The sequence below is a fragment of the Pan paniscus genome, chromosome 10, assembly GCF_029289425.2.
Source record: "Pan paniscus chromosome 10, NHGRI_mPanPan1-v2.0_pri, whole genome shotgun sequence".
Classification (NCBI taxonomy): Eukaryota; Metazoa; Chordata; class Mammalia; order Primates; family Hominidae; genus Pan; species Pan paniscus.
Window position 1 is genome coordinate 46,274,045 of NC_073259.2, and position 26,732 is coordinate 46,300,776.

At 48.3% G+C, this 26,732-nt stretch overlaps 1 protein-coding gene across 6 annotated transcripts in view; it reads left to right on the plus strand.

The window, feature by feature from the left end:
• Positions 1-26,732, plus strand: part of VDR (vitamin D receptor) — a 124,642-nt gene that overhangs the window by 72,630 nt on the left and 25,280 nt on the right. For 3 of the 6 annotated variants that reach the window (XM_055095717.3, XM_063593068.1, XM_034935968.3), the window contains 2 exons: positions 11,184-11,264; positions 14,834-14,981. In XM_055095717.3, coding sequence (XP_054951692.1) covers positions 11,184-11,264; positions 14,834-14,981 — 229 coding nt within the window. Of the gene's footprint in view, positions 1-11,183; positions 11,265-14,833; positions 14,982-15,016; positions 15,134-26,732 lie in introns of those variants that run through there. The other 3 variants (XM_057299465.2, XM_063593069.1, XM_063593070.1) reach the window with 2 other exon arrangements.

Below are 26,732 nucleotides of genomic sequence, written 5' to 3' on the forward strand. Positions count from 1 at the left end.
GCCTGAAACGTTGAACCAAGAGGGTTATCTTCAATTATAGCTCTGAGGGTAAGGCAAGGCTTGTGTCATGTTGGCCAGCAGTGAGTTTGGACAGCCAGACTCAGGATATGGACTGGCATGTGCCTATCTGCATGTGAGGTGCTCCACACACGTCTGTGGTGAGTGTTGTTTGTGAGCATCGTGTATTTTGCCTGATGCCCTTCCTTAGACAAATTCCTGGCAATGAGCAAGTGACCTTGTTGACCAGAACAGAGTGGGCTGAGTGGGCTGAGTGGACTGGTGGAGGCAGGTTTGGGGATCCTGCGGCTGTGGGCAACTCACCTCTCTCTGTGCCCATCAACCATATCTGACCACCCTGGACAGACTGAGGAATTAAGTAAGGATTGCACTAGTGATATGGCAGCTGAGTTGTTCACGAACCTCCCTTCCATCTGCCCTTATTGAATCATTTGTTCTTTCTTTTGATTTTCTCCCACAAAACCTTTTTTTTTTTCTATTCAGCTAGGCTGAATTTTTCAGGTCTCTCCTTTACCTCTCCCTTCTAGCTCAACTACTGATGGTCCTATTCTTCTCAGGGTTAAGGATCTCCCTGAAGGACTGTGGGGGACAGTGGCTTTGTGTGTACCCAGGCTGGGACTTCAGCTGTGCTGCAGAAGAGGCCTGTGCGTAGCTAACGTCTCAATGAAACAATGAAAGAGGCCCTGTTGTCACAACACTCAAGGTGGATTCAGGTTGGAATGGGAATCTGAATGGGGTCTGAAACTCTTCAGTTTCAATAAATCATGGCAATAATTAAAAATTCCTGATATTCAAGACTCACTGGGTTTAACTTGAAGAAGCAGAGAAAAGAGTGGAATGTACTTCCTACAGGCCTTTGACATGAGTGTGGCCAGTTATTACGTCTCTTCCTGGCACCCTCTCCCTCTCTCCAGCCACATTGAATGAGTTTCTCTGTCCCAAACATGTTCTTTCCCTTTCGTTCTCAGCTTTTGCATGTGCAGTATCCTCTGCCTGCAGTGCTCCTTACGCCTCTTACCACACCACATTAAACTCCTCTGCTCCTTCCTGTCTCCGTGGAGAGGTTGAGAGGGGACTGCCTCCAAAGATCCTTCTCTTCTCTTTTCCCACCAAGATGAGGCAGAGGCGCTTGCATATGCTCCCTCTAGACCTGGCACTTACCTGGATCGTAGGATGTGTCGTACTGAATTGGAGGTTCCTGTTTGTCCCCCATCCCCACCCCGCAACCCGCGGTAGACTGTAAGCTCCCAGAGGACAGGGTCTATGTCTTACTCACCACTGTGTCTCTCACTTCCAGTACAGGCCTTTCCATGTGGCTGGCACTTAAACATAGGCAGGGACCCTATCAGAGATAAGGCAGCAGAGGCCAGAGTCAATGTCCACCACAGTGTGAGGCCAAGAAGAAATGCCGCCACATCCTATCCCTGGCCCTCCAGGGGTGTCCTGAAGAGGGACCCTACCCAGAAGGATGGCCAGAAGCCTGACCAAACAGCTCTGGAAAAGCTTGTTAGGGGGAAGTCATTCTAATCAGAAATGGAGGAGCAGCCGATGTCACCTTGGGGTGACTGCTGCTGCCCTTGAAAGTGAGTGGGAACCTCCTACGTGGCCCAGGTCCCGAGAAGCTGCATGAACACAGTACAGGGGAAGTGTCCACCCTCACTAATAACCTAGAAGATGGAGAGGGTAAGTTTGGGCAAATCAGCCGTGTATGGGACCGGAGCTGCCTGGTGGAGAGTTAGCCCAGCCCTGCCCATCTCAGAGGACCCTGGGGATCCTTCCCTGATTCTGACACAGGCTTCAGAATCTATCCCAGGATAAGTGAATGGCCTTCCCAGGCCTTCAAGAGCTGGGGCAGCCAGAAGTCCAGGCCCACTGAGCCAGAGCCCACCCCATGTCTAGGTGAAGGGGCATGGCAGGGCCATTCTTCTGCCAGGGCTTCCACGGTTCTCGCTGCCACCTCCTGACTCCAGCCCCTCGGCACCCACCTCAGCCTTCTCCTGAGTTCTGCTTTCTGCTTCAGGTGGTGGTGGGTGGGAGTGGGTGGTGGTGGTGCCGCTGCCCTGGTAACAGACAGAGGGGCATCGGCATCCTGGAGGTAGTCAAGCTTCAGGTCCCACTAGAGTGAGAACAGATGCAGGTACAGGATCAGCACTTGATGATGGGGGAGGTGGGGGATGGAGGTGACACTGGATGAGAAGGGACAGGAAGGATGATGGCTGTAAGGGTGGTAATCAGTGACAACTTGGGAGCCACAGGCTTTATGTTTTACGTGGAGGAAAAGTCCAGATTTGTAGCTCAGCTTCTCTGATTGTTAGGGGAGAGATTAGAACAACTCATTTCTCCTCACCCCAAGAAGTTTTGAAAGAGTTTTAGAAGCCACAGACAGTGGGTGGGGTGGTCAGTTTTTTTTCCCAGCTCAGCAAAATTGTGGCTTTCTGGGCAATGTTTGTTTGGGGTGGAGCTTTTGGGACTGAGAAGCAGGCATCCTGCCCTTCACAGCACCTCTCTCGGGCCTGAAGTTCTTCTCATTTTCCTGGATTCTCCATTGATTATACTAAAGCCAGGTACAGTTATAATAATAATAGTTAACACATAAAGCTTATGGTGTGCCAGGCACCCTTCTGAGGGCTACTCAGAGATCAGCTCGTTTGATCCCCACACAAGAACTGAGACTCAGGTATTATCATGTCCCTGTTTGTAGATGAGGAGACAGGAATGGGCTCTGGGGGCATCTGAACAGTGGTCAGGTGGCCAGGGGCATCAGGCTGGCCCAGGTGGCTGGACAAAGGCAAGGGGTCTGATCCCAAGGATCCCAAATATCTCAGAGCTGGTAGGACCTGGGGTTTGAATACTGACCTTTGACACAATGCGGAAGAGTCTACGTGACTCAGAGATCACGTTGGTCCCAGAAGGAAAATAAGGAAAATAAGCCTGGCCACCCTGGATAGGGGTAGGTTGTTGGGCCTCAAAGAGGTTTGCCTGAGCAAGAGTGGCTCAGGCCTGGGCAGGCCACTGTCCCCAGGAGCACCCTCCCTGCCCATCGCATCCCTCTGCCCCTCCCTCCTGCACATGTCACACTGACCACATCTGTAGACATCTTGAGTTGTAGCTGCAGATGGGGACCAGTGGCTCCCATTTTCATTTTAGCCATTTTGTCTCCTGCACCCACTCCCTTCATACAATCTAGTCAGAATAGCACTTCTAGGGCACACGTTCTCAGTCCAAGCTGTGGGAAAGCTCCCCTTATCCAAGAGAGTTTAAAGGTAGTGACTTGGGTTTTTGCGAGTGTTTTGTTTAGTAAGGACTTGTGGGGAGGAACCGTGCTAAGCCATAACCAATGAGGAGAAGCAAGACAGCCTGTCTGCCCCCAGGAGCCAGTCCTCTGCTCTTCTGCAGTCAGGCCACTGCCTTGGGGCTCTAGTCATTCCAGTGGAAGATGAATGTAACCTGCATGGTGACGTGACAACTGTTTCCTCCCTGACCCCAGAGGAGCTGGCTCTAGAAGGTTGGGATCAATCCTGAATTTAGTTTATGTGTTAGATTTATATATATATATAAAATATATAATATATATAATATATATTATATACATAATATATATAATATATATATTACATATATATAAAATACAAAACAATAACCTTTCTGGGGTTTCTCGTGGCAGTTGAAATAGTCCCTCATGTGGTCGTCAGAAAATAAGCCATTCCTCATACCAATATGGGTTAAGCTCCTTGACCTCTGAGGAGCAGGAATGCTTCCTGCTGTGTGTTTTAGAATCCCTCCCCGCCTTGTTTCGTGGCAGTGAAATGCCTCTTGGTCCTGTCCAAGTGTGTCTTTCACTGATTTTTTGAATCATGTTCTAGTTGCTTGGTCCTGCCACATGGGTCCAGTGTTCATTTGAGCATAACTGTACTAAATCCTTTTTCCAGATCAGTATAATAAAAGAGTGATGTGCAATTAAAAAAAAACAAAAAACAGTGGCTCAGGCCTATGTGGACTCAGGCTGAGGGTCCCAGCGTTAAGACAGATGCTTAGCCTGGAGGGAGGCACACAGGCACACTGGAAGCTGGGCTTGGGAATGGCTTGGAAGCAGCTTTCTCCTGCTGTCTTGAGCTGCTTTTTTGTTTTTGTTTTTGTTTTTAGAGAAAATCCCATTTAGCCATCAGCTGCACTAACACTAGCAGTAGTTTGGGTCTCCCCAAAGAAGGGCTGGACCTACTCTCTCCCTTTGGGGATGCCCCAGTTTCTATTTCTTGGTCTCCAAGTCACTGAACAAATAGCCTCCTTGTCTCATCAACTTTTCCCTGTAGCAGATATCCTTGGGAAGTACCCCCATGCTAGTGTCCCAGGAAGACCCACCTGGAGTAGAGAAAGCTCAGGCCAGGCATATCCCACTTTCCTCTAAAGTACTCCCTGTCTTGAGTTCTTGTTCATGTCTTTGGCCACGGGAGCTGAAGCCAGGAGCTGGAGTTAGTCGGGCAGGAGCATGTGGGTGATCCTAGCAACATTTTTGTTTCTCTGTGTTGATTGTAAGAATGTAGTCAATGCTGGGAGGACCTGCTGCAGTCTGCATCAGGCCTCCTACAGGGAACTCTCAGCCCCAAAGGGAGAGTACACACCAGCTTCCATGGCCCATTCCTACCCCACACCACATCCTCGCCCTGAAGCTGCTCAGGCAGGCGATTGGGGGTACTGGACTCGGCCAGGCTGGAGGTGAGAAAGTACACTTCCTTACTGTGTGGCCTTGGATATGTCACTTCCTCTCTGATTACCTCAGAGGAGACTGAGAAGAGACTGAGGCCATCAGAGAGGAAGTGACATGTCCAAGGCCACGCAGTAAGGGAGTATACTTCTCCTCTCTTGTTTTTATTGACTTTCTTAGAATTTTTTCTTTTTATTTGTAGTTGACACATAATAATTGTACATACGGAATACAGAGTGATATTTCAATATGGGTACACAATGTGCAGTGATCAAATCAGGGCAATTCGCTTATGTATTGCCCCAAACATTTATCATTTCTTTGTGTTGTGAACATTCAAAATCTTCTTTCCTAGATTTTGGGGAATAGAAGGTAAATTATAGTTAACCACAGTCACCCTGCAGTGTTGCAGAAAACCAGAATCCATTCTTCCTATCCAGCTTTAATTTGGTATTTGTTAACCAACCTCTCCCCATCTTCCCCTCCCTGCTACCCATCCCAGCCTCTAAATACCCATGGTTCTACTTTCACGGCCTCCGTTTCTTCAGTTGTAAAACCAGAGAGATTGAACTGCAGCTTCTAAATGGGCCAGTCCCCTATGCGTCACCGGCCACTCTCCAGCAGTGACGGGCATAGCCTGCCTGTTACCTGGAGAGCAGTAATCAGCCCAGAAATCTTGTTGACAAAGCTAAGGGCAGAGTTTCCATTGGAAAAAAGCAGCTTGCAGGAAAAATTGTTGATAAGAAGTGGAAATCTATCTAAGTAAGCCATGTATCTCCTGCTCCACTGCCTGAGGCCTCATGGGCTCCCCACTCTGAGTCCTGCCACGCTCCAAGAAGCTGCTAGAGTTCCCCAGAGTAGCCTTGGTGAATGAGAGTATGTAGCCTGGTTTCCATGGAGTGACCCACTAGCCCTGTGATATGGTTTGGTTGCGTCCCCACCGAATCTCAACTTGAATTGTATCCCTCAGAATTCCCACGTGTTGTGGGAGGGACCCAGGGGGAGGTAATTGAATCATGGGGGCCAGTTTTTCCCATGCTATTCTCATGATAGTGAATAAGCCTTATGAGATCTGATGGGTTTAGCAGGGGTTTCCACTTTTGCTTCTTCCTTATTTTTCGCTTGCCACTGCCAGGTAAGAAGTACCTTTCACCTTCCGCCATGATACTGAGGCCTGCCCAGCTATGTGGAATTGTAATTCCAGTTAAACCTCTTTCTCTTCCCAGTCTCAGGTATGTCTTATCAGCATCGTGAAAACAGACTAATACACCCTGATACTGCAGGGGGTGTCAGTCCATGGCTTTTAGCAGGTTCTCAAAGGTGATGCATAGTCCCAAAAGGGTTAATGAAGAACAAGCTTCAGGGGTAAACTCCTTCCTACAACTACTGTGTCATCAGCCACTGAATTTCCCATCGTTCAGTCAGTCATAACTGGTGAGCCTCTTAAATGTTCTTAGAGGTTCTTAGAGCTGCGTTGCTGGGGCCCAGCCTCCTCTGGAAAGAGCCAAGTGGCAGACAGAGGAGGTGGCAGCCCTGCTGGGAGCACACCCAGCACTCACACTGCTCCATGGGCCCTTTCCATAGAACAGACACTGTTCTCTCCAGGTGCAGGCCACAAAGGCGGACGCTGTCTTTGCTACCACCTTACTCACTCTTCTTGTGGGGATCATGATCAAACCTGGGAATTTGATGGAGTCTAAATCAAAATTAAGTGTAACCCAGGCTATCTTCTGCTGCTTCTCCCCTGCAACTTCACTCACAACATAAGCATTACAGAGTGTTCTATTTTTATGATAATTTTCTAACTGATGGAAGTGAAGTGTCTTAGGGCTTAGTGTCTTAGAAAAGTCTAAGAGTCTTAGAAAAAGGGATCCTTTTCCTTTTTAATTTTTCTTTTCTTCTCCTTTTTTTTCTTTGAGACGGAGTTTTACTCTTGTCGCCCAGGCTGGAGTACAATGGTGCAATCTCTGCTCACTGCAACCTCTGCCTCCCTGGTTCAAGAGATTCTCCCGCCTCAGCCTCCTGAGTAGCTGGGATTACAGGCACCCGCCACCAAAGCCGGCTAATTTTTGTATTTTTTTTTTTTTTTTAGTAGAGACAGGGTTTCGCCATGTTAGCCAGGCTAGTCTCGAACTCCTGACCTCAAGTGATCCACCCACTTTGGCCTCCCGAAGTGCTGGGATTACAGGCATGAGCCACCGCGCCCGGCCAGGGCTCCTTTTTCTAATGTGCATATGGTACCATATGGTGGCCCCCTAAGCCCTCCTCTAGAGCTCCTGTGCGAATGGCCTAGTAGCTTTGTCTAACATGGCTACAAAAAGCTATCTAGGAGGAGCCATTGAAAGCTATGGGGTGCTATTCCATCTGTGCATGATGCAGAGCTTTCTAAGCATACAGCCATCCAAAGAGAGTGGATTGCCGTGGGAGGTGGTTCTCCACTAGGAAAATTATTCAAGCATGGGCTAGAAAACTGTTTGGCTAGAATGTTATAGAAGAAATTTAAGATGATTGGACTAGGTGGTGCTGTTGCCTTCCAATCTTGAGATTTTCAGAGCTGAATGTTATCTATTGGGTTTTACTGTGGACATTGTGGTCTGTAGAAAATAATTTCCAATCGTTCTTACACATATTTAAAAGAGGTGTGTATGAAGGAGCTGGGGAGACAGTCGGGGCAGGAAGTAGTTTGGATATGTTCTATTTATACAGTAAACCCTCTCCACTCCCCATTATTATCACTGTGTTCTCTGTCAGCTTCTTCTGGGAGGTACTGAGACTGTTCTGGACAAAGAAAATGGATACATGGTGGGGATGGTGGAGAAGAAAGAGAGGGTATCATCTTAGTTGGCCATGATATTGTTATGCCTGAGTTATGCACCAGAATAAAGAGATGACAAAAAGTTAGGTAGGTCATGCAGTGCTTAGCACTCGATGGGGCAGAGTTTAATGGATGATGAAACGAAAAATAGCAAGACAAGGGTGTGTACACACAAGTACATGTGCGGTTGTGGCTGGCGGACACACAGGCATATCTTCTCCTGGAAAAGCCCAACACTGGTTGACTCTGTGTGTGGCAATTTTAGGAAGAAGAATTGTCTCCCACTCTGTGGGGAAATAGCTTAGCTTTCCATTTCTTTCTAGAAGGAGTAGGAACTTTGGAACAATGTCAACAATTAGAAAGCCTAGTTTAGATCACTCCAGTCCCAACCTGGCAGAGAGAGGACCCCTCTCCTGGGGTCGATTAGGGGCCACATCTTTTGTGCCCTTCCTGCTCATTGGCATCTGAGGATGAGTGAGTCTCACTCACTGAGGCATGAATGTTGTGGTTCATCTGGCTAATGAGGGATCAGGGAGAAAGCTTCATCTCATTTAAGGTCTTCTTTCCTGACGTGGCTCACACCTGTAACCCCAGCTACTTGAGAAGCTGAGGTGGAAGATTGCTTGAGCCCAGGAATTAGAGGCTGCAGTGAGCTGTGATTGTGCAACTGCACTCTAGCCTGGGTAACAGAGGAGACCTTGTCTCTTAAAAAGAAAAAAAAATAGTGCTTCTCATGATGGGAATTCCAGTCTTGGAGTTGCATGCTCTCAGAGCTAGAAAAGACATTAGTGGTCAGACTTCTTGTCCACTCCATGGTCCTTCTCAGAGTCACAGCTTTACCACCCTTAGGAGGGTCCAGTCAATGTGGAGTTAAACTGAGCCATGAGGGACTTTGATTTTTGTCCTCCCAGGGCTCTGCCCAGGACACCTGGCTGTTGCCACCCTGCAAGACTGCCGTAGGCGAGACGGCCCCGGGGATGCCCATTTAACAGAAGCTGCCGCAAGATGGGGCCGCCTGTGGTGTGGGCTGACAGGCAGACGTGTAGGAGAGGCAATGGTTGTGGCTTCAGTGACTGGAAGGAAACGTGTTATCTTCTCATTTCTTGCTAAGGCAAGGTCAGCACTGGGGTCAGGGTCAGGCAGGGTTTTTGATGTGGGATGCAGGCCCTGGAGGGATGGAAGCCAGGGGCTTTCTACAGAGTTGAGCTCCTCCCCCTCTGCTTCTCTGAAGCTTAGTGCTGGGGGTTTGGTATTTCTAAAGCAGGGTCAGGAGAGGGTTGCTCTGGGGACGGTCCCAGCAAAAGCAGTGGGATGTTCTGTGTACTCAGAACATGAATTGCTGGTGGGGTGGGCGTGTGACGTGGCAGAGGGCACGTATTAAGCAGTTTTTCCACCTGTCCTCCTTTCCACCTTATGTCTTTGCCCCACTTTCCTATAGGCTTGCACTTGGACTTAGAGGCTGAATCTAGGATATCTCTCCTAAAAGGACCGTCCACTATTGGAAAGTCGAGTGAGGAGGAGAGGCCCATCTATTGAATGGGATTTTCCCAGATGAGAGGGGCTGGGTGACAGAAAGTGGATGGAACCTGGCTGAGGCCTGCCATCCCTTGGCCTGGGGATCCTTGGAAGGAAAAGAACAATCCCCAGGTTCTTCCCTCATGACCTGGGGATTGTTCTCTGCATTGCTCCTGACTTAGTGGAAGTGAAAGGTGTCCATGGCTTAGGGTTGCAGAAATGACTCAGAGCTAAGCTACCTAGATTCAAATCCAGCTCCAAAGACAATCACCTTCCCTGTGCCTCAGTTTCCACCCCTAAGATAGGGGCAATAAAGTACCCACTGGAGGAGGCTCTTATGACAGTGAAGTGAGTGAGGACACAGGAAAACCATGGAGCAGGGCCCAGTGCGGAGCAGTAGGCATCTGCTCTGATGATTGTCATTGCAAAAGGACCCAGTTGGGCACTACAATCAGCCTGTCCTCATTTGGCCCCAGGAACCACCACTTGCCTAGCTGTGGGACCCTGGGCAAGTCACTCAGAGTGCTCTGAAATTTGGCTTTGCTACAAGTAGGACTGCTCCCTGCCTCACAGAACTGTTGTGAGGGCTAAATGAAATAATGTATGCAGAGCTTAGCAGGCCTGGCATGTAGTAAATACTCCGGAAACATTTTTGTTAAGTTCCAGGGTGGTTGTCTACCTGGATGTCACCTCTGACCTCTGAAAACCACAGGGATTGAGGATAGGAAAGCAGTGCTCCTTTCTGCATCCACCTGGTCCCCACCTCACCTTCCTGAGCACCAGGAAAGGAGCCTGAGGAATCAATAAGGCCAGAGGAGGAACCCTGCAGAGCGTGGTCAGCTGGGAAGGACTTGGGCAGTAGGAGCAGAGGGGGCAAAGGAGGGCCTGGATTGGGGGTACGTGGCAGCATGCCTGTCCTCAGCAGACACCTCCCACTGCCCATGCTTCTTGTGGGGGTGGGCCAGCCCAGCTTAGGTTATCTTGGCTCATTGTCCACTAGTGTTTTCCTCAGATGCTCCCTGGGAGCTGGCAGTGCTGGAGGGGGTGGCAAGTGGCCTCAGTCGGCTCACAGTTCTAGGACTGGGCCCAGGTCTTGGAAGCCCCTTAAGCTCTCCCCCTTCCCTGCTTAGGCCACTGGAAGACAGAGGTCTCCAAAGAAAGACAAAAGCTGGGGTCTAGACATACCCCATCTGGGGTCTGACTTAAAGGCCTTTGCCAGGGTCACCTCCTGTTGGCATCAGAGAAGGAAAGAAGTGTGTGTTTGTGTGTTTGTGTGTGTGTGTGTGTGTGTCTGTTTGTCTATGTCTGCAGGTGGACAAGCAGGGCCGGGTGTGAGTGGAAGTGGAAAGGATACTATTCTGCCCATCCCTCCTTGCTGGCCCCCCAGCCAGCTGCTAAGATCCAGAGTCTGGGCAGCAGAGTCAACCCTACTGCAGCTGGGGGTGTTGAGCATGTCTGGGGAAGAGCTAAAAGTGGCAGAAAACATCCTGTTTGAAAGCAATGCTTTGCTGTATTTAACCCCTGCAACACCTGCTCCGCCTACACCCGGTCTCCACAGACAGGAGATCTCAGACACCTGCCTTTGAAGCTGTCCCAAGAGGCCAAGGCTGTGGGCTGCCATCCAAGCCTGCCCCATTCCCAGCTCCTGTGCGGCTCTTCCTCTGCCCTGCCTGGGGCAGCCGTCTTCCCGCTCTTAGCAGCAGGCCACATGGCCCAGTTGCTCTGCTTCCTGAGCTGCCTACAATCTGGAGATGGAGGGGGTAGTGAGAGTGTGGGTCTCCCTAACGAAAAGGCCCTTCCTCCCTCCTGACACCCTGGGCTGTGAGAGGAGAAGGAGTGCCTAGGCGGGAGGCTGTATCCTTCTGCCTGGGGCTGGTTGCCGCCACCGCTTCCCACTGCTCCTGCTACTCCCTGCCTCGAGGGAGGGCCATCCTGGCTGCTGCCCAGCCGCCACCCCCACACCCCTGCCAGCGATGACATGGCATGCCTGCTCCCAACAAGCCACTTCTGTTTGCAGTCACTGATCTGGGGACTAAAGTCCCTGGAAAGAGCCTCTCGTGCCCACTTCCTTAGAGACTGGGGAGGCGGTCAGCGCTCCGCCTTAGATAAAAGGTTTCCCCTTCTTCATTTCAGAAGCCTTTGGGTCTGAAGTGTCTGTGAGACCTCACAGAAGAGCACCCCTGGGCTCCACTTACCTGCCCCCTGCTCCTTCCGGTAGGTGTTTCCTCATCAGCCGCAACTTCCCTGGCTTTCTGTTTTCAAGGGGCGGGGTGGGGGGGAGGGGCATAAGAAGGTGGTGGGCCGGGGAAGGAAGGGATACCACCCAGGATTTTGCAAGGTGGGTCCCGGGCCAGCAGAGTCTGCAACTGAGATGCATGAGTGTGTGGGGTGCGGGTAGGAGTTCAGAGAAGGGCTCAGGAGATGGGGCTTGCTGGCTCCAGCCACGACCCTGGCTGGGCTCTCCTGTGCGTCTGATGTTTCCTATCCAGCCCCCATCTCCTCTTTCTCTTTCCTGCCTTCTTTAGTCTCTGCCTGTCATTCCTGGGACTTTCAGCTCTCAAGCCACAGAGGCTTGGACATCTCCACATGTGGACTCTGGTCCTGGGCGCTGGCTTCTTGATAGCAGCAAATAACCTCAAGCAGGGTTGGGTCTTCTGTCAGCTCCCCTGAAATGGTCTCATTCACTGTGGGCCTCTGGCTGCTTGATCCAGCCTTTCCAGCCTTCACCCCCAGCATAGAGACTTCCTGATGTCAAGGCAGCACCCCACCCCATTGCAGGACTGCCCCGTTGCTGTGCTGTGGTAGTATGTTGTTCCACTCGCTTGCATCATAGCATCTCCAAATGAGTCCATGTGATGCTGAACATGTATTGACTGATTTAACGGATATTCCTTCCTACCCCCCATTTGATTTCTCTGTTTTCCACGAAATCCACCGGATACTTGGGAGCCTGGATGACCCAGACTCTGTAGCAACACCACGATGACTCGGAGCTGCAGCATCTCAGCTGACCCAGGGTTAAGCCACAAGCATCCTGGACAGTTTCCCCTATTACCCCACAATGATATTGGGCCTCCGGGATGCTGGCCACATCTTGAATGTGTGCTATGTTTTAAAACCTGCAGGCATCAGCTTGGACTTGGGATGGTCTTTGGGGACAATGTTGATAGATCCACAAGCACTTTTTCTATTTTTAATTGTTTTTTAAATTATGAAACGTTTTGTATATTCAGAAGGGCATGCAAACACAGATATACAAAACATAGATGTAGTGTTTTGCTAATAATGATAAGAAGAAGATACCATATGCTGACTACTCAAAAAATAGAATACTGCTACTATATAATGCACACCCCTCCCCGATCTCATCTCTCCAAAGGTTTCTGTTAATCATTCCTTTGTTCTTTTTTTCTGAAGTTTTCTTATAGGTTCAGGGGGTACCTGTGCAGGTTTGTTACAAAGGTATATTGCAAGATACTGAGGTTTTGAGTATGAATGTATTGTCTCCCAGGTAGCGAGCATAGTACCCAATAGGTTGTTTTTCAGCCCCTGCCCCTGTCCACTTGTATTCCCAGTGTCCATTGTTCTCATCTTTATGTCCATATGTACATGATGCTTAGTTCCCACTTATAAGTGAGAACATGTGCTATTTTGTTTTCTGTTTCTGGCTTTGTTTCCTTAGGATAATGGTCTCCAGCTGTATCCATGTTGCTGCAAAGGAAAAAGGACAGTGTATGTGTGTAAAAAAGACAGTATAAGTGTGTAAAAAGGACAGTATGTGTGTGTATATATATATACACACACACACACACACATATACTGTATTTTCTTTATCTAGTCCAGAGTTGATGGGCACCTGGGTTGATTCCGTGTCTTTGCTATCGCTGCAATGATCTTTGTTCTTTTTCTGAAAGTGCTTCTCTCTTTATATATAGGTATATATTTATACTTGCTAAACTTTAATGTATATATAGTTGCTAAAATTTAATATATACATTAAATATGTATCTATATATTTATTAATATATAATATATATTAATATGTATTTATATATTTAATGTATATATTATATATACATTAGAGTTTAGCAAGTATAAATCTAGCTGTGAAAGAAATTAGCAATAGTGTCACTATTACTATTAGGATAGTTCAAAAGTAATTGCGATCTTTGCCATTATTTTTGATGGCCAAAAGCACAATTACTTTTGCACCAACCTAATACATTAAGGTTTCCAGGAAAAGAAAAGCTAAATGAGGTTAGGGAATCTCCGAGGTCTGTGACCGGGATTCCCTCTGTCCCTTTGAGACTGATGATAACATATTCTTGCTTATCTGCACCACTTCTTTCCCTTGGTGTGAAGCTCTTTGGGGAATTTTTAGAAAGTATTTGTTTTATTCATTTGGCAGTAGTGGTTTCTAGACATATCTTAAGGTTTGGGCCTCTCTGGGCCACATTTGTAAAGGGGATGATGATAATAGCATCTACACCATGAAGTGGTATGAAGGTGAAATAAGACTTAATGAGCTTTGATATTCCACACCCTAGATTAGAGATCATGGGCCTAGTCATTGAAAAGTAGCTCAGAGCCTCCCAAGGGCCCCCAGAATCTGCCTCTGTCACCCAAGGGCAGGAGGAAATGGTACCCTGGGGTGGAGTGGGTTCTTGTCTCTTCTTTCCTGGCTTTCTCTCTTATTTTTCTTCTGACATGAAGGACCCTTTGCCTGGCGTCAAAGGGGTCACTGAAACCTGTAATGACCCTTTTGAGGATTCAGATAAAATTGGGAGAACTGGGAGGCAGTAGGGTCTGAAAGCATTTCAGGGCAGTCTGAGGTATCCCAGAATCATCTCTGAGCCTGACAGTAGACGGGATCAGACGCAGCAGGCAAAGCTGGGGGCCCAGTTTTGGCTAATGAAAGAGTCAAGCCAGCTGCTTCCTGAGAAGGCCTTCCCAAAGCTGTGGGCTTTCGTTCCCTCTGTCTCTTCTCCCTTTCCTCAAGTATGAAATCCATCTCTAGATGATAATGCCTGTTTAGAAAAACCATCTCTGAAAACACAATTAATTGTATAGGACTCACATGACTCAGAAGGACATTCAAAATAATGTTTTAAGTATTATTGCCAAAAAAAAGGGGGGGAAATATCTTGAAATGTTGATTGTCTTGGTACAGGAACACCAGGGGCATAAGCCTATTAGCCCTGAGCTTTATGGTTGCGAGGAGCTGGGGCTGGAATGACCAGGGCACCTAAATCCTCAATTCCCCCCACCCTCAAGAGGAGGAGACCTGAGGGTTTCTCTCCACATGTAGGTGCTGAGGCTGAGGGAGGACTCCCATTTTCCCTTGGAGGGGGTGTTGGGCAGGATAGAAGCCCCTGACCTGGTTCAGGTCTGTGCCTGAGGCAGAGCTAGTGCCAGTAGCATGCATGGGTTCATGCATATGATCCTTACACCCTGGAAGTAAAACACCTCTTCCAATGCAGACAGCGGGGGCATGCAGAGGTGAACCACTAAACCCAAATTAACCTGACAGATGCAACATCTGAAACCAGGCAGCTGATTCCAAGCCATGCTCTGAGCCAGCTATGTAGGGCGAATCATGTATGAGGGCTCCGAAGGCACTGTGCTCAGGCCTGGGCCCTGGGGAGATGCCCACCCTTGCTGAGCTCCCTGGTGGTGGGGGGTGGGGGCGGTGGGATGAGGCTGGGGGTGGGTGGCACCAAGGATGCCAGCTGGCCCTGGCACTGACTCTGGCTCTGACCGTGGCCTGCTTGCTGTTCTTACAGGGATGGAGGCAATGGCGGCCAGCACTTCCCTGCCTGACCCTGGAGACTTTGACCGGAATGTGCCCCGGATCTGTGGGGTGTGTGGAGACCGAGCCACTGGCTTTCACTTCAATGCTATGACCTGTGAAGGCTGCAAAGGCTTCTTCAGGTGAGCCCTCCTCCCAGGCTCTCCCCAGTGGAAAGGGAGGGAGAAGAAGCAAGGTGTTTCCATGAAGGGAGCCCTTGCATTTTTCACATCTCCTTCCTTACAATGTCCATGGAACATGCGGCGCTCACAGCCACAGGAGCAGGAGGGTCTTGGTGAGTGGTATCTTCTTTTCCCTCCTCTCAGCTCCAGATGTTCCTCTGACTCTCTTGGAAATCACTTTCCTGAGATTGCTGTGTGGGTCTCTGTCTTTCCATTACACCTGTAACCCACAGCCTCCTGCACCAACCCATGTGTCCATCCTTCCAGAGTGAACCTCCTCCCTGTTGATGATCACAGCTTCCTCACCCAAGAGACAGGCATGTCTTTGGGGAAAGCCCAAGAACTTGGTTTCAGAGCTTGCCTTCCCATCCAATCCAAACTGTTCCTTGGAACAAGGGAAATGGCACCTCTTGTCGGGTCATCACGATCTGTACCCATATCTTCACCCAAGGACTGTTTGTCCTGGTCTGAAAGCCAACCTTGGAACACCCAGGCAGTGTCAGGAATGTACCTGCATTCCTGTTTGATCAGGGCCAGTTTCTTTACCAACACACTCCCCTTACATGAGCCCAGGATTACAGATGTGAAAGGTGTGGGAAAAGCACTGGAGGTTCCCATTCAAAGCCAGGGTGGGAGCGTGGGAAAGGGATGAGTTGGGGCAGGAACTGGGAATCATGAGAAATTAGCATTTGGCATGTATTGGAGAGAGAGAGAGAATAGCCTGAAAGAAGGCAGCCAAAACAGATCTTCTGTCTAGCGGTCTAGACTGGAGGTGGCTATGGCAGGGCTCTAACCATCAAATGAGGAAAGCACAAATCAAGTCCAGAGGAGGATGCTGAGGTCGGCTTGGTTGTTGTCTAAACCGGAGTGCTCTCCTCGCCTTGGGGGCACAGTGAATTCAAGTCCAGGTGCTTCTGTGGGACTCTTACTCAAGGACTTGGGGGCTCTCTGTCAACACAAGCTCCTGATTCACATGCCCTCTGCCTCAGGAATCAGCAGGCCAGAGTTTCATTGCCTTGAGCAATCGCTGGGCAGCGGGGTTTCTGTGGGTGCTAATTGCCTGTTTGGCCTGGCACTGGCTGCCCGCTTGGCTTCCCGGCAGCCTACTCTCCAGCTCGGGGAACCAGACAAGCAGCATCGCTGGCTGTAAGTCGTGTTGCTGCATTTGCCAATCCTTGGGCCTGAGGTCCACACATCCTGCAGGGTGGGCCTTCTAGAGCCCCAGTTGTGTGTCCCAGGTGACACATGGACCCTTTCCTGCCAGGTCCTGGAACTTGGGGGGCTGCCTTGAGTGCTAATGAGAGGGGAATCTAACGCACACCTCAGCGCCTGCTTACTACCATGAAACCCATCAGAAAGGCGTGGTCTGGGGTGCTGGCCATGGCAATAATTTATGGGATGTCCTTGCTCAAATGGATGTCCTTGACATCTCTAGGTTTTAGTTAACTCAACTAATGGCATGCATGTATTGATATCCACCCCCTCTGCTACATAGTGTTAATCTGAGGATTAATGAGATGACATGTAAAAAAGTGCTTTGAAAAACACTTTTTCAGTCTGATGAAAAAAGCTGAGATTTTTGAGCCTGATGGGCCACCACTGCTGCCCTTCATGGAACCATGCTCTCATAAAATAAACAAAAGCCTCGCAGCCAGCCAGCCAGCCACTTTCCTCGTGTGTGTGTGTGTGTGTGTGTGTGTGTGTGTGATTTTTTTTGTAGTGATGGGGCCTCCTTATGTTGCCCAGGCTGGTCTCAAACTCCTGGGCTCAAGCGATCCTTCCATCTTGGCCTCCCAAAGTTCTAGGATTAGAGGCATGAGCCACCATGTCTGGCCTTGTGTTTCTTTCACTCATTCCGTCACCAGACTTCAATCTGCATTTATAATCTGGCATTGGGCTAGGAGCTGTCAATATGGAGATTCTCACCAAAGGTCATATCTTGTCAGTCTGCAACCAAAGCATTTGGTTATGGAGTCTCTACCCCCAAATCCACTCTCTCCTCCTAGGCCTCCTCCCCCCTGAGATTCAGCTCTGGGAAATGAGAATCTTAGGTGGCAGCTGGTTGGGTGGTGACACATTGGAGGCCAGTTCCTCACTGGAGTGGCTCTGACTGCTATGCATCTGTGGTTGCTGCCCTTGGACACACCACTAGGCTGGGAATCCTCAGGACAGGAGCATGTGAGGCATCTGGGTGGAGAGAGGACAGGTCGTGTCATGCCCCAGGCTGAGTGTGGAAGATGGCAGAATGAACAAGGATGGTATGTTTGTAATCTGTGTCACCACAGACTGACAGAGTGGCTTTGTTGCTTATGGGCACATGATGCCACCTTAACCCACCCTTAGCCCACCTTGACAAGAGCCCTTAGAGTCTGTTGCTGGCTGTTGGTCACAACCACTGCCTGCAATGCCTGGCACTATGGGCTGCAGGCTGGTTTTGTCTTGTTACCCTGTCCTCAGTCTACCTTACTTAGATCTTTACTGTCTCTGTCTTGATGACTAAGCTAGGCTGCTACATTTTAAAGAGCCAACATGTCTGTCATTTGCTTGAGGATGTGGATGAAAGAGAATGAGTGGGGTTATCTATGGATTGTTCAAGAGTAATGTTCAGAAACTTGAGGGAAGGTCACTGAAGCTGTCAAGAAAGACAGCTGCAAGGTTCTGAATTTTGTTTGATATGTACATAAACAAACACACACGTGCACACACACACACACAGTCAACCTTCATTATTCATGGATTCTGTATTTGCAAATCTGCCCACTTGCTAAAATTTACCAAAATCAATACTTGCAGCCCCTTTGTGGTCATTTGTGAACATGTGCAGAGCAGTGAAAAATTCGCATGACTTGGCACCTATCTTCTCAGCCAGGGTCTTCACAATCTATTTAGTGCTACGTTTTTTGCCTTTTTTTGATTTTTGTTGGTGACTTTGCTGTTTAAAACAGTTCCCAAGCGTAGTGCTGCACTGCTGTCTGGTGTTCCTAAGTGCAAGGCCGTGATGTGCCTCACAGGGAAACTATGTGTGTTAGACAAGCTTCCTGAGGACAACAGTGCTGCTGGCTGTTTGTTCAGTGTTAATAACTCAACAATATCTATTGAATAAGATATCTTTAAACAGAAAACTCACATAAGACAAGGTTATGTGTTGATCAGTTGATGAAAATTTTGTGACCAGAGGCTTGCAGAAACCTCACCCTGTGTTTCCTCCAGGAACAGTGTTTCAATATTCACTAATCCAGTGTCCACAGTGACTATAGACCATAACTACCATGAATAATGAGAATCAGCTACACATACATCATTTCTCCTCTTCTTCCACCCCTGATGCCTGCTTCTCCTTCTTTGCTTCATCCAAATTTTATTTGGAAGTTTTCCATTTTGATCTAGTCCAAATAGTTGCTTGAGAACCCTGTGGTCACTCATATCTGTTTGTGAAACTCTGATCCTAGGAAGCAAGGACAATGTCAGTGGTCTGTACCTTCTCTGTGGTGGGCACTGCATCCTTGCATCCTTGGGAACACAGAGATGACAGGAACCAAGTCCTTGCTCTCAAGAAGCTTGCTTGACCATTTCCTGATAGTTATTGATAAACAGCATTGCTTGAATATTGGGTCACTAGCTCTTTTCCAAGCCCTGGAGACCAGTAATCCAATCCCATTCGACCATGTAGTATTTGGTTTGGCTTCTAAGATAGTTAACTAAACTGCTCTAGGAGCTAGTTGTTATCATCAAAACGAGTCTAAGACTCATAATCTAGCTGAAGTGTGATGATGGTTAGAAGGTTAGAGAGGGATCACAGTTCTATTGATCTATGATCGGGCATTAGAGGCCATTGCTGGTCAATTCCTCCTGCAAGCTATTTCATGTTGCTTGTGCTTCCTGTTATTCTGGAATACAGGGACATCTTCAGAGAAAGATGATATTTCCAGTGTGAATATAAGGTTGGCACAGGCAGGCTTATAGATGGCCAGACACCTCTTGGCTATATGTTAACAATTAAAGCATAAGTAAGAGCCAGAGGAGGAAAAACATTTGGAATAGGTCTATTCCAAATGATATATATAGTGGATGATCCATATATGTATATGCATGTGGATGCATATGGTCATGGATGGCTTCGTCCGGAGTCTGATATAAAGGAAAAGGTGTAATGGACAGAGAAGAAAATCAGAGGAACCCCTTTGATGAAGAGAATGAAGGTGGATGGTGAGGTTTAAGAGCTGATCCTGGAAGGCAAGATGAGAAACAGGTCATCGTTTGCCTGCTTATCTTGTCTTCTTCCTCCCTGTTGGGATGCTTAAATAAGGACTCTGTGCAGCTACAAGCTAACAAAGACAGTGCAGAGAAGTGCATTTTCGCTTCCTAGCTCCAAGGTTCTTGAGGACTTTGTTAATTATGGGTCATGCGGAGTGCAGGGTGCAAAAGGTAGGCTGGCGAGGATCCAGGAAGATGAGGAATGTTCTGGCATTCAGGAAGGTCACCCCACTGATATTTGTAGCTCTTCTAGCAACCTGATGTGAAAGGAAGCAGAGAAATAGGGCAGATGTCCAGGAATTTAAAACCTAAACTGCTTAAAGGAGAGAAAATAGAGAAAAAAGTGAGGAACAGCAACACAGGGTATTCTATGGGCACAAGTAAATGAGTGACCAAGAAGTCAGTGTTGCTGGAGAGACTTTGTCCAGGTCCACTTTGGCAGCTGACCTCCATTCACAGATATTCAAGGATGTGAATGAAAGAGAATGAGTGGGGTTATCTATGGATGTTCTAAGAGTAATGTTCAGAAGCTTGGGTAGAGAAGGCCAAAATATTTGGAGAGGGAAGGTCACTGAAGCTATCAAGAAAGACAGCTGCAAGGATAGGATTTTACATTACCTTTTTGTCATTCTTTTATTTCTTTTGAAATTCAGCACTCTAATCAGGGCTCATTTGCATGACTTTGCACTCAGCACACACTTGAGATCTTCCCTGTGCTTGGGTTATACAGGGCCAGTGGAGAGCATGGTCAGATGTGACCCCACACTTCCAAAGCATCCTTCTAGAGACTGCCTGAATCCCTAGAGGGATTTGTCCTAGAGGAGTCCTTCAAACAGCCTCTGCTTCATGCTCCTGGACTTTGGGAAAGCATGTTTTTGACTGCTGCTCTAGCTTGGATTGAGAGATGGTACATTCCTGATGAGAACCATAGTATATATGAAGATCAGTGTATTAGTCCATATTCACACTGCTATAAAGAACTACCCAAGACTGAGTAATTTATAAAGAAAACAGGTTTAATTGACTCATGGTTCTGCATGGATGGGGAGGCCTCAGAAACTTACAATCATGGCGGAAGGTAAAGGGGAAGCAAGGCCTGTCTTACATGGCAGCAGGAGAGACAGAGAGCAAGTGAAGGGGGAAGTGCCACACTTTAAAAACATCAGATCTTGTGAGAACTCACTCAGTATCACAAGAACAGCAAGGGGGAAATCTGTCCCCATGATCCAATCATGTCCCACCAGGCCCCTCCTTCGACACATGGGGATTACAGTTCGAGATGGGATTTGGGTGGGGACACAGAGCCAAACCATACCAGTCAGATTCCTTGGAGTCAAACAGTTCTTGATTCTAATTCCAGCTTTCAGACTTGCTAGCTGTGACTTAAAGCAAGTTATTTAACTTTCCTGTGCCTTTTTGTGTCACTTGTAAAACAGGGATAATATCTACCCAAAGGTTGTCGAGAGCATTGGAGATAGTATGTAAAATACTGACCTAGAAATCTTCCAATGGTGATAGCTAGTATCATCCCTTTTTAGTGTCTTAGTTTTGAGGACAGATGATCCTTTCTTCCTTTTCTCTACCACGGAACTTGGAAAGTATAACTATGTGATGTGTAGGCAGTGGTCTCTGAAAAGAGGTTCCTAAACAGAAGGAGTTAAATATCAGGTATGAAGAGGGAAAGGCTGGGCCAGGGGCTCTGAGAGAGCTTCATGTTGGTCAAAGGCTGGGTAGAACTGGCTGGTGCTCAACAGAACTGGACAGTGGTTGCTGTAACTAGCACAGGGGCTGTGGCTCTAGATATCAGGAGCTACAGCATATGAAACAGAAATATGGTTTCAAACTCTGCTGCCTGCAGGCTCCCATGCTAGGCACCCAGAGAGCAGGCCTAAGACATGGTGTCTGCTTCAGGGGTCTCAAATTCTTAATGAGATGGTTAAAATCTACTTTAAAATCTACTTTCACCCACTCTCAGCACTCCCTCCCACTGCCTCTTTCTGCTAGTTTCTCTTCTTTCCCTTTATTTAGGGTTTCCTTTGTCCAGGTCCTGTTCCCTTTTCCTTTATTTAGTTCTTACAACCCTCTCTGAAATGTTGCTCCCATTTTACAGATGTGGAAACTAATGGATGGGAAGGTTAAGTAACTTGCCCAAGGTTGTGCTTTAAGATTTAAACTCAAACATATCAATCTAACCAAAGAGTGCATTTCATTTTTAATGTTTAGGTAGTTGTAGTGGGTAGTGGATTTTTTAAATGTAACGTCATAATATGGCTTTTTAAAAAGCCAACAGTTTAAGAGGATATGTAAGTGAAAAGTAAATCACCTATTCAACCCAATTCTTAGTTCCCTACCTCCTCCGGGAAGCTGTCACTGTTGCCAGCTCATCGTGTTCGCTTCCAGATTCTTTATGTAAAAGTGCATGTGTGTGTGTGTGTATGTGTGTGTGCACACACGTCACCATTCTGCATCTTGGTTTTATCTGCTAAAGAACACTTCTTCAAGCTCATTCCCATTTCAGCATTCTTCCTCTTTCTTTTTCATAGTCACAGAGTATTATATGGAGGTTCTATGAGATAAGAAACCAGTGCCTGGCTGGGCACGGTGGCTCATGCCTGTAATCCCAGCACTTTGGGAGGCCAAGGTGGGTGGATCATTTGAGGTCAGGAGTTCGAGACCAGTCTGGCCAACATGGTGAAACCCCATCTCTATTGAAAATACAAAAAATTGGCCAGGCGTGGTGGCACATGCCTGTAATTCCAGCTACTCAGGAGGCTGAAGCAAGAGAATTGATTGAACCTGGGAGCCAGAGGTTGCAGTGAGCCCAGATCATGCTGCTGCACTCCAGCGTGGGTGACAGAGTGAAATTCCGTCCAGAAAAAAAAAAAAAAGAAAGAAAGAAAGAGACAAAAGAAGGAAGGAAGGGAAGGAAAGACAGACAGACAGACAGATAGAAAGAAAGAGAGGAAGGAAGGAAGGAAGAGAGAGAGAGAAAAGAAAGAAAGAAAGAAAGAAAGAAAGAAAGAAAGAAAGAAAGAAAGAAAGAAAGAAAGAGAAAAGAAAGAAACCAGTCCTCTGTCATGGGCATTTAGGTTTGGTCTTTGGCTTCTCCAGACAGAGCTGCAGTAACCACCATTGCGCCCATGGACCGATCTACCCACAGGATAAATACCTGGAAGTGGCTTTACTGCGTTAAAATGTCTGTGTGTTTAACATGCAAAAAAAAAAAAAAAAAAGTCTGTGCTCTTTTCTACAGTGCTAACCATCCTTTAATGTTTTTTTAAACCCACCTGAGGAGAACCCCCTGATGCTGCCTCTCACATACATGTAGGCCCCTACATCATTTGATGTAGGTCTTTTTATTCCTTTAGATTTGCTGGGGTATAATTGACAGATAGGCATGGTCTATATTTCAGGTGCACAACTCGATGTTCTGCTATAAATATACATTGTGAGATGATCACCGTAGTCAAACTAGTAAGCATTCCCAGCATCTCACATAGCTTTCAGATCAGGAGCTCTCGCTAGTTCCTGTATCCTGAGCAGACGCTGGAATCTCTGTGACAGTGCAGTGGAGATGGAGCCCAGAGGGGATAGTTGACCCTACGCCTGGGTTATGCAACGTGCGTCTCTGCTGGCAGAGGCCACCTACTGGAGAAAGGCCCAACTGTCCCAGGCCTGAGGCCCTGGCCCCAGGCTCTTGATGCTTTTGTGAGGTTTTTGTCTCTTTCTGTTTTGATAAACTGGTCTCTGGCATGAGAATCGGTCAATATCCTCTCTCACCCCTGGCTTTCTAGAAACTGCATCTATATTTAGCTTGGTTGCCCCACCCCTACCCCCCTTCCTGAGCTGGGGTATAAATGCCAACCAACCAGAGGATGACAGGGTCCAGGCTCAGAGAGCAGCTGAGGCAATGGGCTCTCATGGAAACCTGAAGCTCTTGTTTCTCAAATCCAAACCAGCTCACAGGCAATTAGTATTGGGAGGAAGGCAGGGTAGGGTGTAGACCTTCAGGACAAAGCACAGAGCCAGGGTTGGGCAGTCTGGCTGCCCTGACTCCTCGTGGGCAGAGAGTAAATGACAGCCACACATGTGGAAGTGCCCTTGGAAGGCAGGAGAACAGGGAAGAACAGGACCTCTGAGCCAAGAGGATCTGTGGCCCAGCAAACAGACATGTTGGGCCAGACACACCTGAAAGGCCAGCTCTGGGATCTGAGTTCCAGAGAGCCTCTGGGTCTGGCAGTTGGAGCTGGGGAGCAAACTTTCTATACCCTGAACACTGACCCCACAATCCAGAGCGTAATGGTGTCCTCTTCCTTTTCGGTGTTCTCGGGCTTCATATGACAACTCTTAAGCAGAAGCAAGGGTGCCAAACTTTTTTTTTACCCCCAGTACTTTCTCTTTTATTTTTTATTTCTAGAGACAGGATCTCACTTTGTCACCCACACTGAAGTGCAGTGGCACAATCTTGGTTCACTGCAGCCTTGACCTCACCGGCTCAAGCGATCCTTCCACCTTAGCCTCCCAAGTAGCTGAGACCACAGGCGCATGCCACCATGCCTGGCTAATTTTTTAAAATCTTTTGTAGATACAGGGTTTCACCATGTTGGCCAGGTTGGTCTCAAACTCCTGAGCCTAAGCTATCTGCCCACCTCAGCCTCCCAAAGTGCTGGGCTTACAGGCGTGCTCACGCCACTGCACCCAGTCCCAGTACTTTCTCTTAATTCAGCTCTGCACTATTTTCTCTTCCTATTCCTTTTTTTTTTTTTTTTTTTTTTTGAGACGGAGTCTCGCTCTGTCCCCCAGGCTGAAGTGCAGTGGCACGATCTCAGCTCACTGCAAGCTCCACCTCCTGGGTTCACGCCATTCTCCTGCCTCAGCCTCCCGTGTAGCTGGGACTACAGGCGCCCGCCAACACGCCCGGCTAATGTTTTGTATTTTTAGTAGAGACGGGGTTTCACCGTGTTAGCCACAATGGTCTCGATCTCCTGACCTCGCGATCCGCCTGTCTCGGCCTCCCAAAGTGCTGGGATTACAGGTGTGAGCCACCGCGCCCGGCCTTCTCTTCCTATTCCTAGCCTCATTCCTGTTGTCAGGCAAAGTGGGGCTGAGTGGCAATCTCCAACCCTCCTGTGTATAGACATCTGAGATGGAGCTTCATATTTAAAGTGACATGAGAAAAATGAGAGAAAGATGGCGAAGCAGTGGAATCTCTTTTCAGGCAACCCTGCAGCTGGGGGGGCTGCCCCCAAGTGAGGGTCAAAGGCAGGCTCCCTGGAGCCTGGGGAAGGACAGACGGGGCCTCTGATAGGCCCTGGGGCCTCAAGAAGCTCTCAGTCCCGGGCCCAGTCTGGTGAGAGGCTTTGGCTCACATCACTGTAGGTGGTGGCTGGGCTAGGCTGACGATGTGCTGTCTTCTTGGTGCCCATGGCCTTGCAGGCTTAACAGGAAGAGCTCTGAGCCAGACAAGACAACCAGTGGGAGGACAGAGCAGCCCCTCAGTGACCAGAGCGAAATGCCCGGTTGTTGAAAAACAAAAAAAAAAAAGGAAATGAGAGTTTCTTCTGAAATAGAAACTTCTGGTCCTTGAGTAAGTTTAGAGAATTACGGGCATTCTGAGGCCTGAGCATTTGTGGTGACGGATGAAGCCTCAAGAACCACAAGGTTGGTGGGAGGGACACCAATCTCATGTCCTGGAACATACAGATGTCCCTGTGGGGATGATTGTATCTCGTTTCTGGGGAACCCTAACAGTTCCCAAGATGCTTCCATATTCTCTTGTCCCTCCAGAAAAGCAGCAGTAAACAAATAGAGGTGAAAGGCAAAAGGCTTTTTGTTTCTACGAAGATGGAAAAAAGCCTGGCGTATAACTTCTTTCTTGTTAGCTACTGCAGGGTTAGGACTGGGCCTGAGGCAGGCTAGACTTGGAGCTAAGGAGCCCCTGATAGCCTGGTGCTGCTCCACCTCCTGACAACCCTGGCTCTGCAGTAGGCCCCTTGGGTGATGAGGGTTGTCACAGCAGGGTACCAGAGCCAAGGTCCAAAACCAACAGCAGCTGCTTCCTTGACTGTTGGGTCATTCTTGGCATTGAGCCACCTGGGGCTGTTTGGGGCATCAACTTCACTGAGCACTTTAAGTTTCTGGGGTTGAAAACAATCCAGGAAGCTAAAGGCTAAGCCTTAGATCCCTAAGACTTCCAGACCTAGGAGCCTGCACTTCTTGCTGAATATCCTCACCTGTAAGTTTCTTAACCTCAGTGGTCCCACGTATAAAGGGAGGGAGTTACACTGATGGTCTCTTGGGCCCTCTGTGGATCTAAGAGTCTGGGCCTGCCTGGGACTGCCAGTAGAGCCCTACTCTGGTCTCTTCTCTATCCCAGGGGCTGAGTCGGTGTGGTCCCCAGCTGTCCATTTGCTAGAGCAAGCTTGACAATTGATGAGTGCGATTCCCCTCAACCCCATGTATGTTCTAGTGAATGTGAACAGTGAGTCATGTTTTACCAAGAATCCTAACTAACGCCTGGCCCCTGAGCAGATGATGTCAGTAGCTCATCTCCAGGAAGGAAATGGTTGGGCCTGGGCTTTGGCTTGGAAGGCTTGGGCATCTTCACACTCAGCAGTTCCTTGGAAGATGCTGCTGCTCATACAGACAGTGATTCTGCCACCATCTTTCCCCATCTAACTATGTCAGAAAAGTGGGGCCTACTCCTGCTGGGGCTGGGAGGAGGACAGGACTCTCAGGACATGGATGATGAAAAGCCTCTAGGGAGGTGCCTCAGGGAGGTGTCCTTTATGCAGCCTCCCAAAGTCCACGTGGTGTGGCTGGCAGTGGGAGAGAATGTTCGAATTAGGAAAATGAGCCCTTAAATGTGCACACTTGTGCACACACACACACACACAACTTACATAGGCTACAAGGGTGCCACTTTTCTTTTCTTTTTCTTTTTCTTTTTTTTTTTTGAGACAGAGTCTCATTCTGTTGCCTAGGCTAGAATGCAGTGGCACAATCTCGGCTCAGTGAAACGGCCGTCTCCCAAGTTCAAGTGATTCTCCTGCCTCAGCCTCCCGAGTAGTGGGGACTATAGGCATGTGCCACCGTGCCCGGCTAATTTTTGTATTTTTAGTAGAGATGGGGTTTCACTATGTTGGTCAGGCTGGTCTCAAACTCCTGACCTCGTGATCCACCCACCTCGGCCTCTCAAAGTGCTGGGATTACAGGCCTGAGCCACCACACCCAACCTCAAGGGTGCTACCTTTCTAGCTAAGAACACTTCAGTAGTTTTCTGGGGTTTTTTTGTTTTGTTTTGTTTTGTTTTGTTTTGTTTTTTGAGACAGGGTCTTGCTCTGTTGCCCAGGCTGGAGTGCAGTGGCATGATCTTGGCCTACTGCAACCTCCACCTCCAGGGTTCAAGCGACTCTCCTGCCTCAGCCCCCAGCCCCCAAGTAGCTGGGACTACAGGCA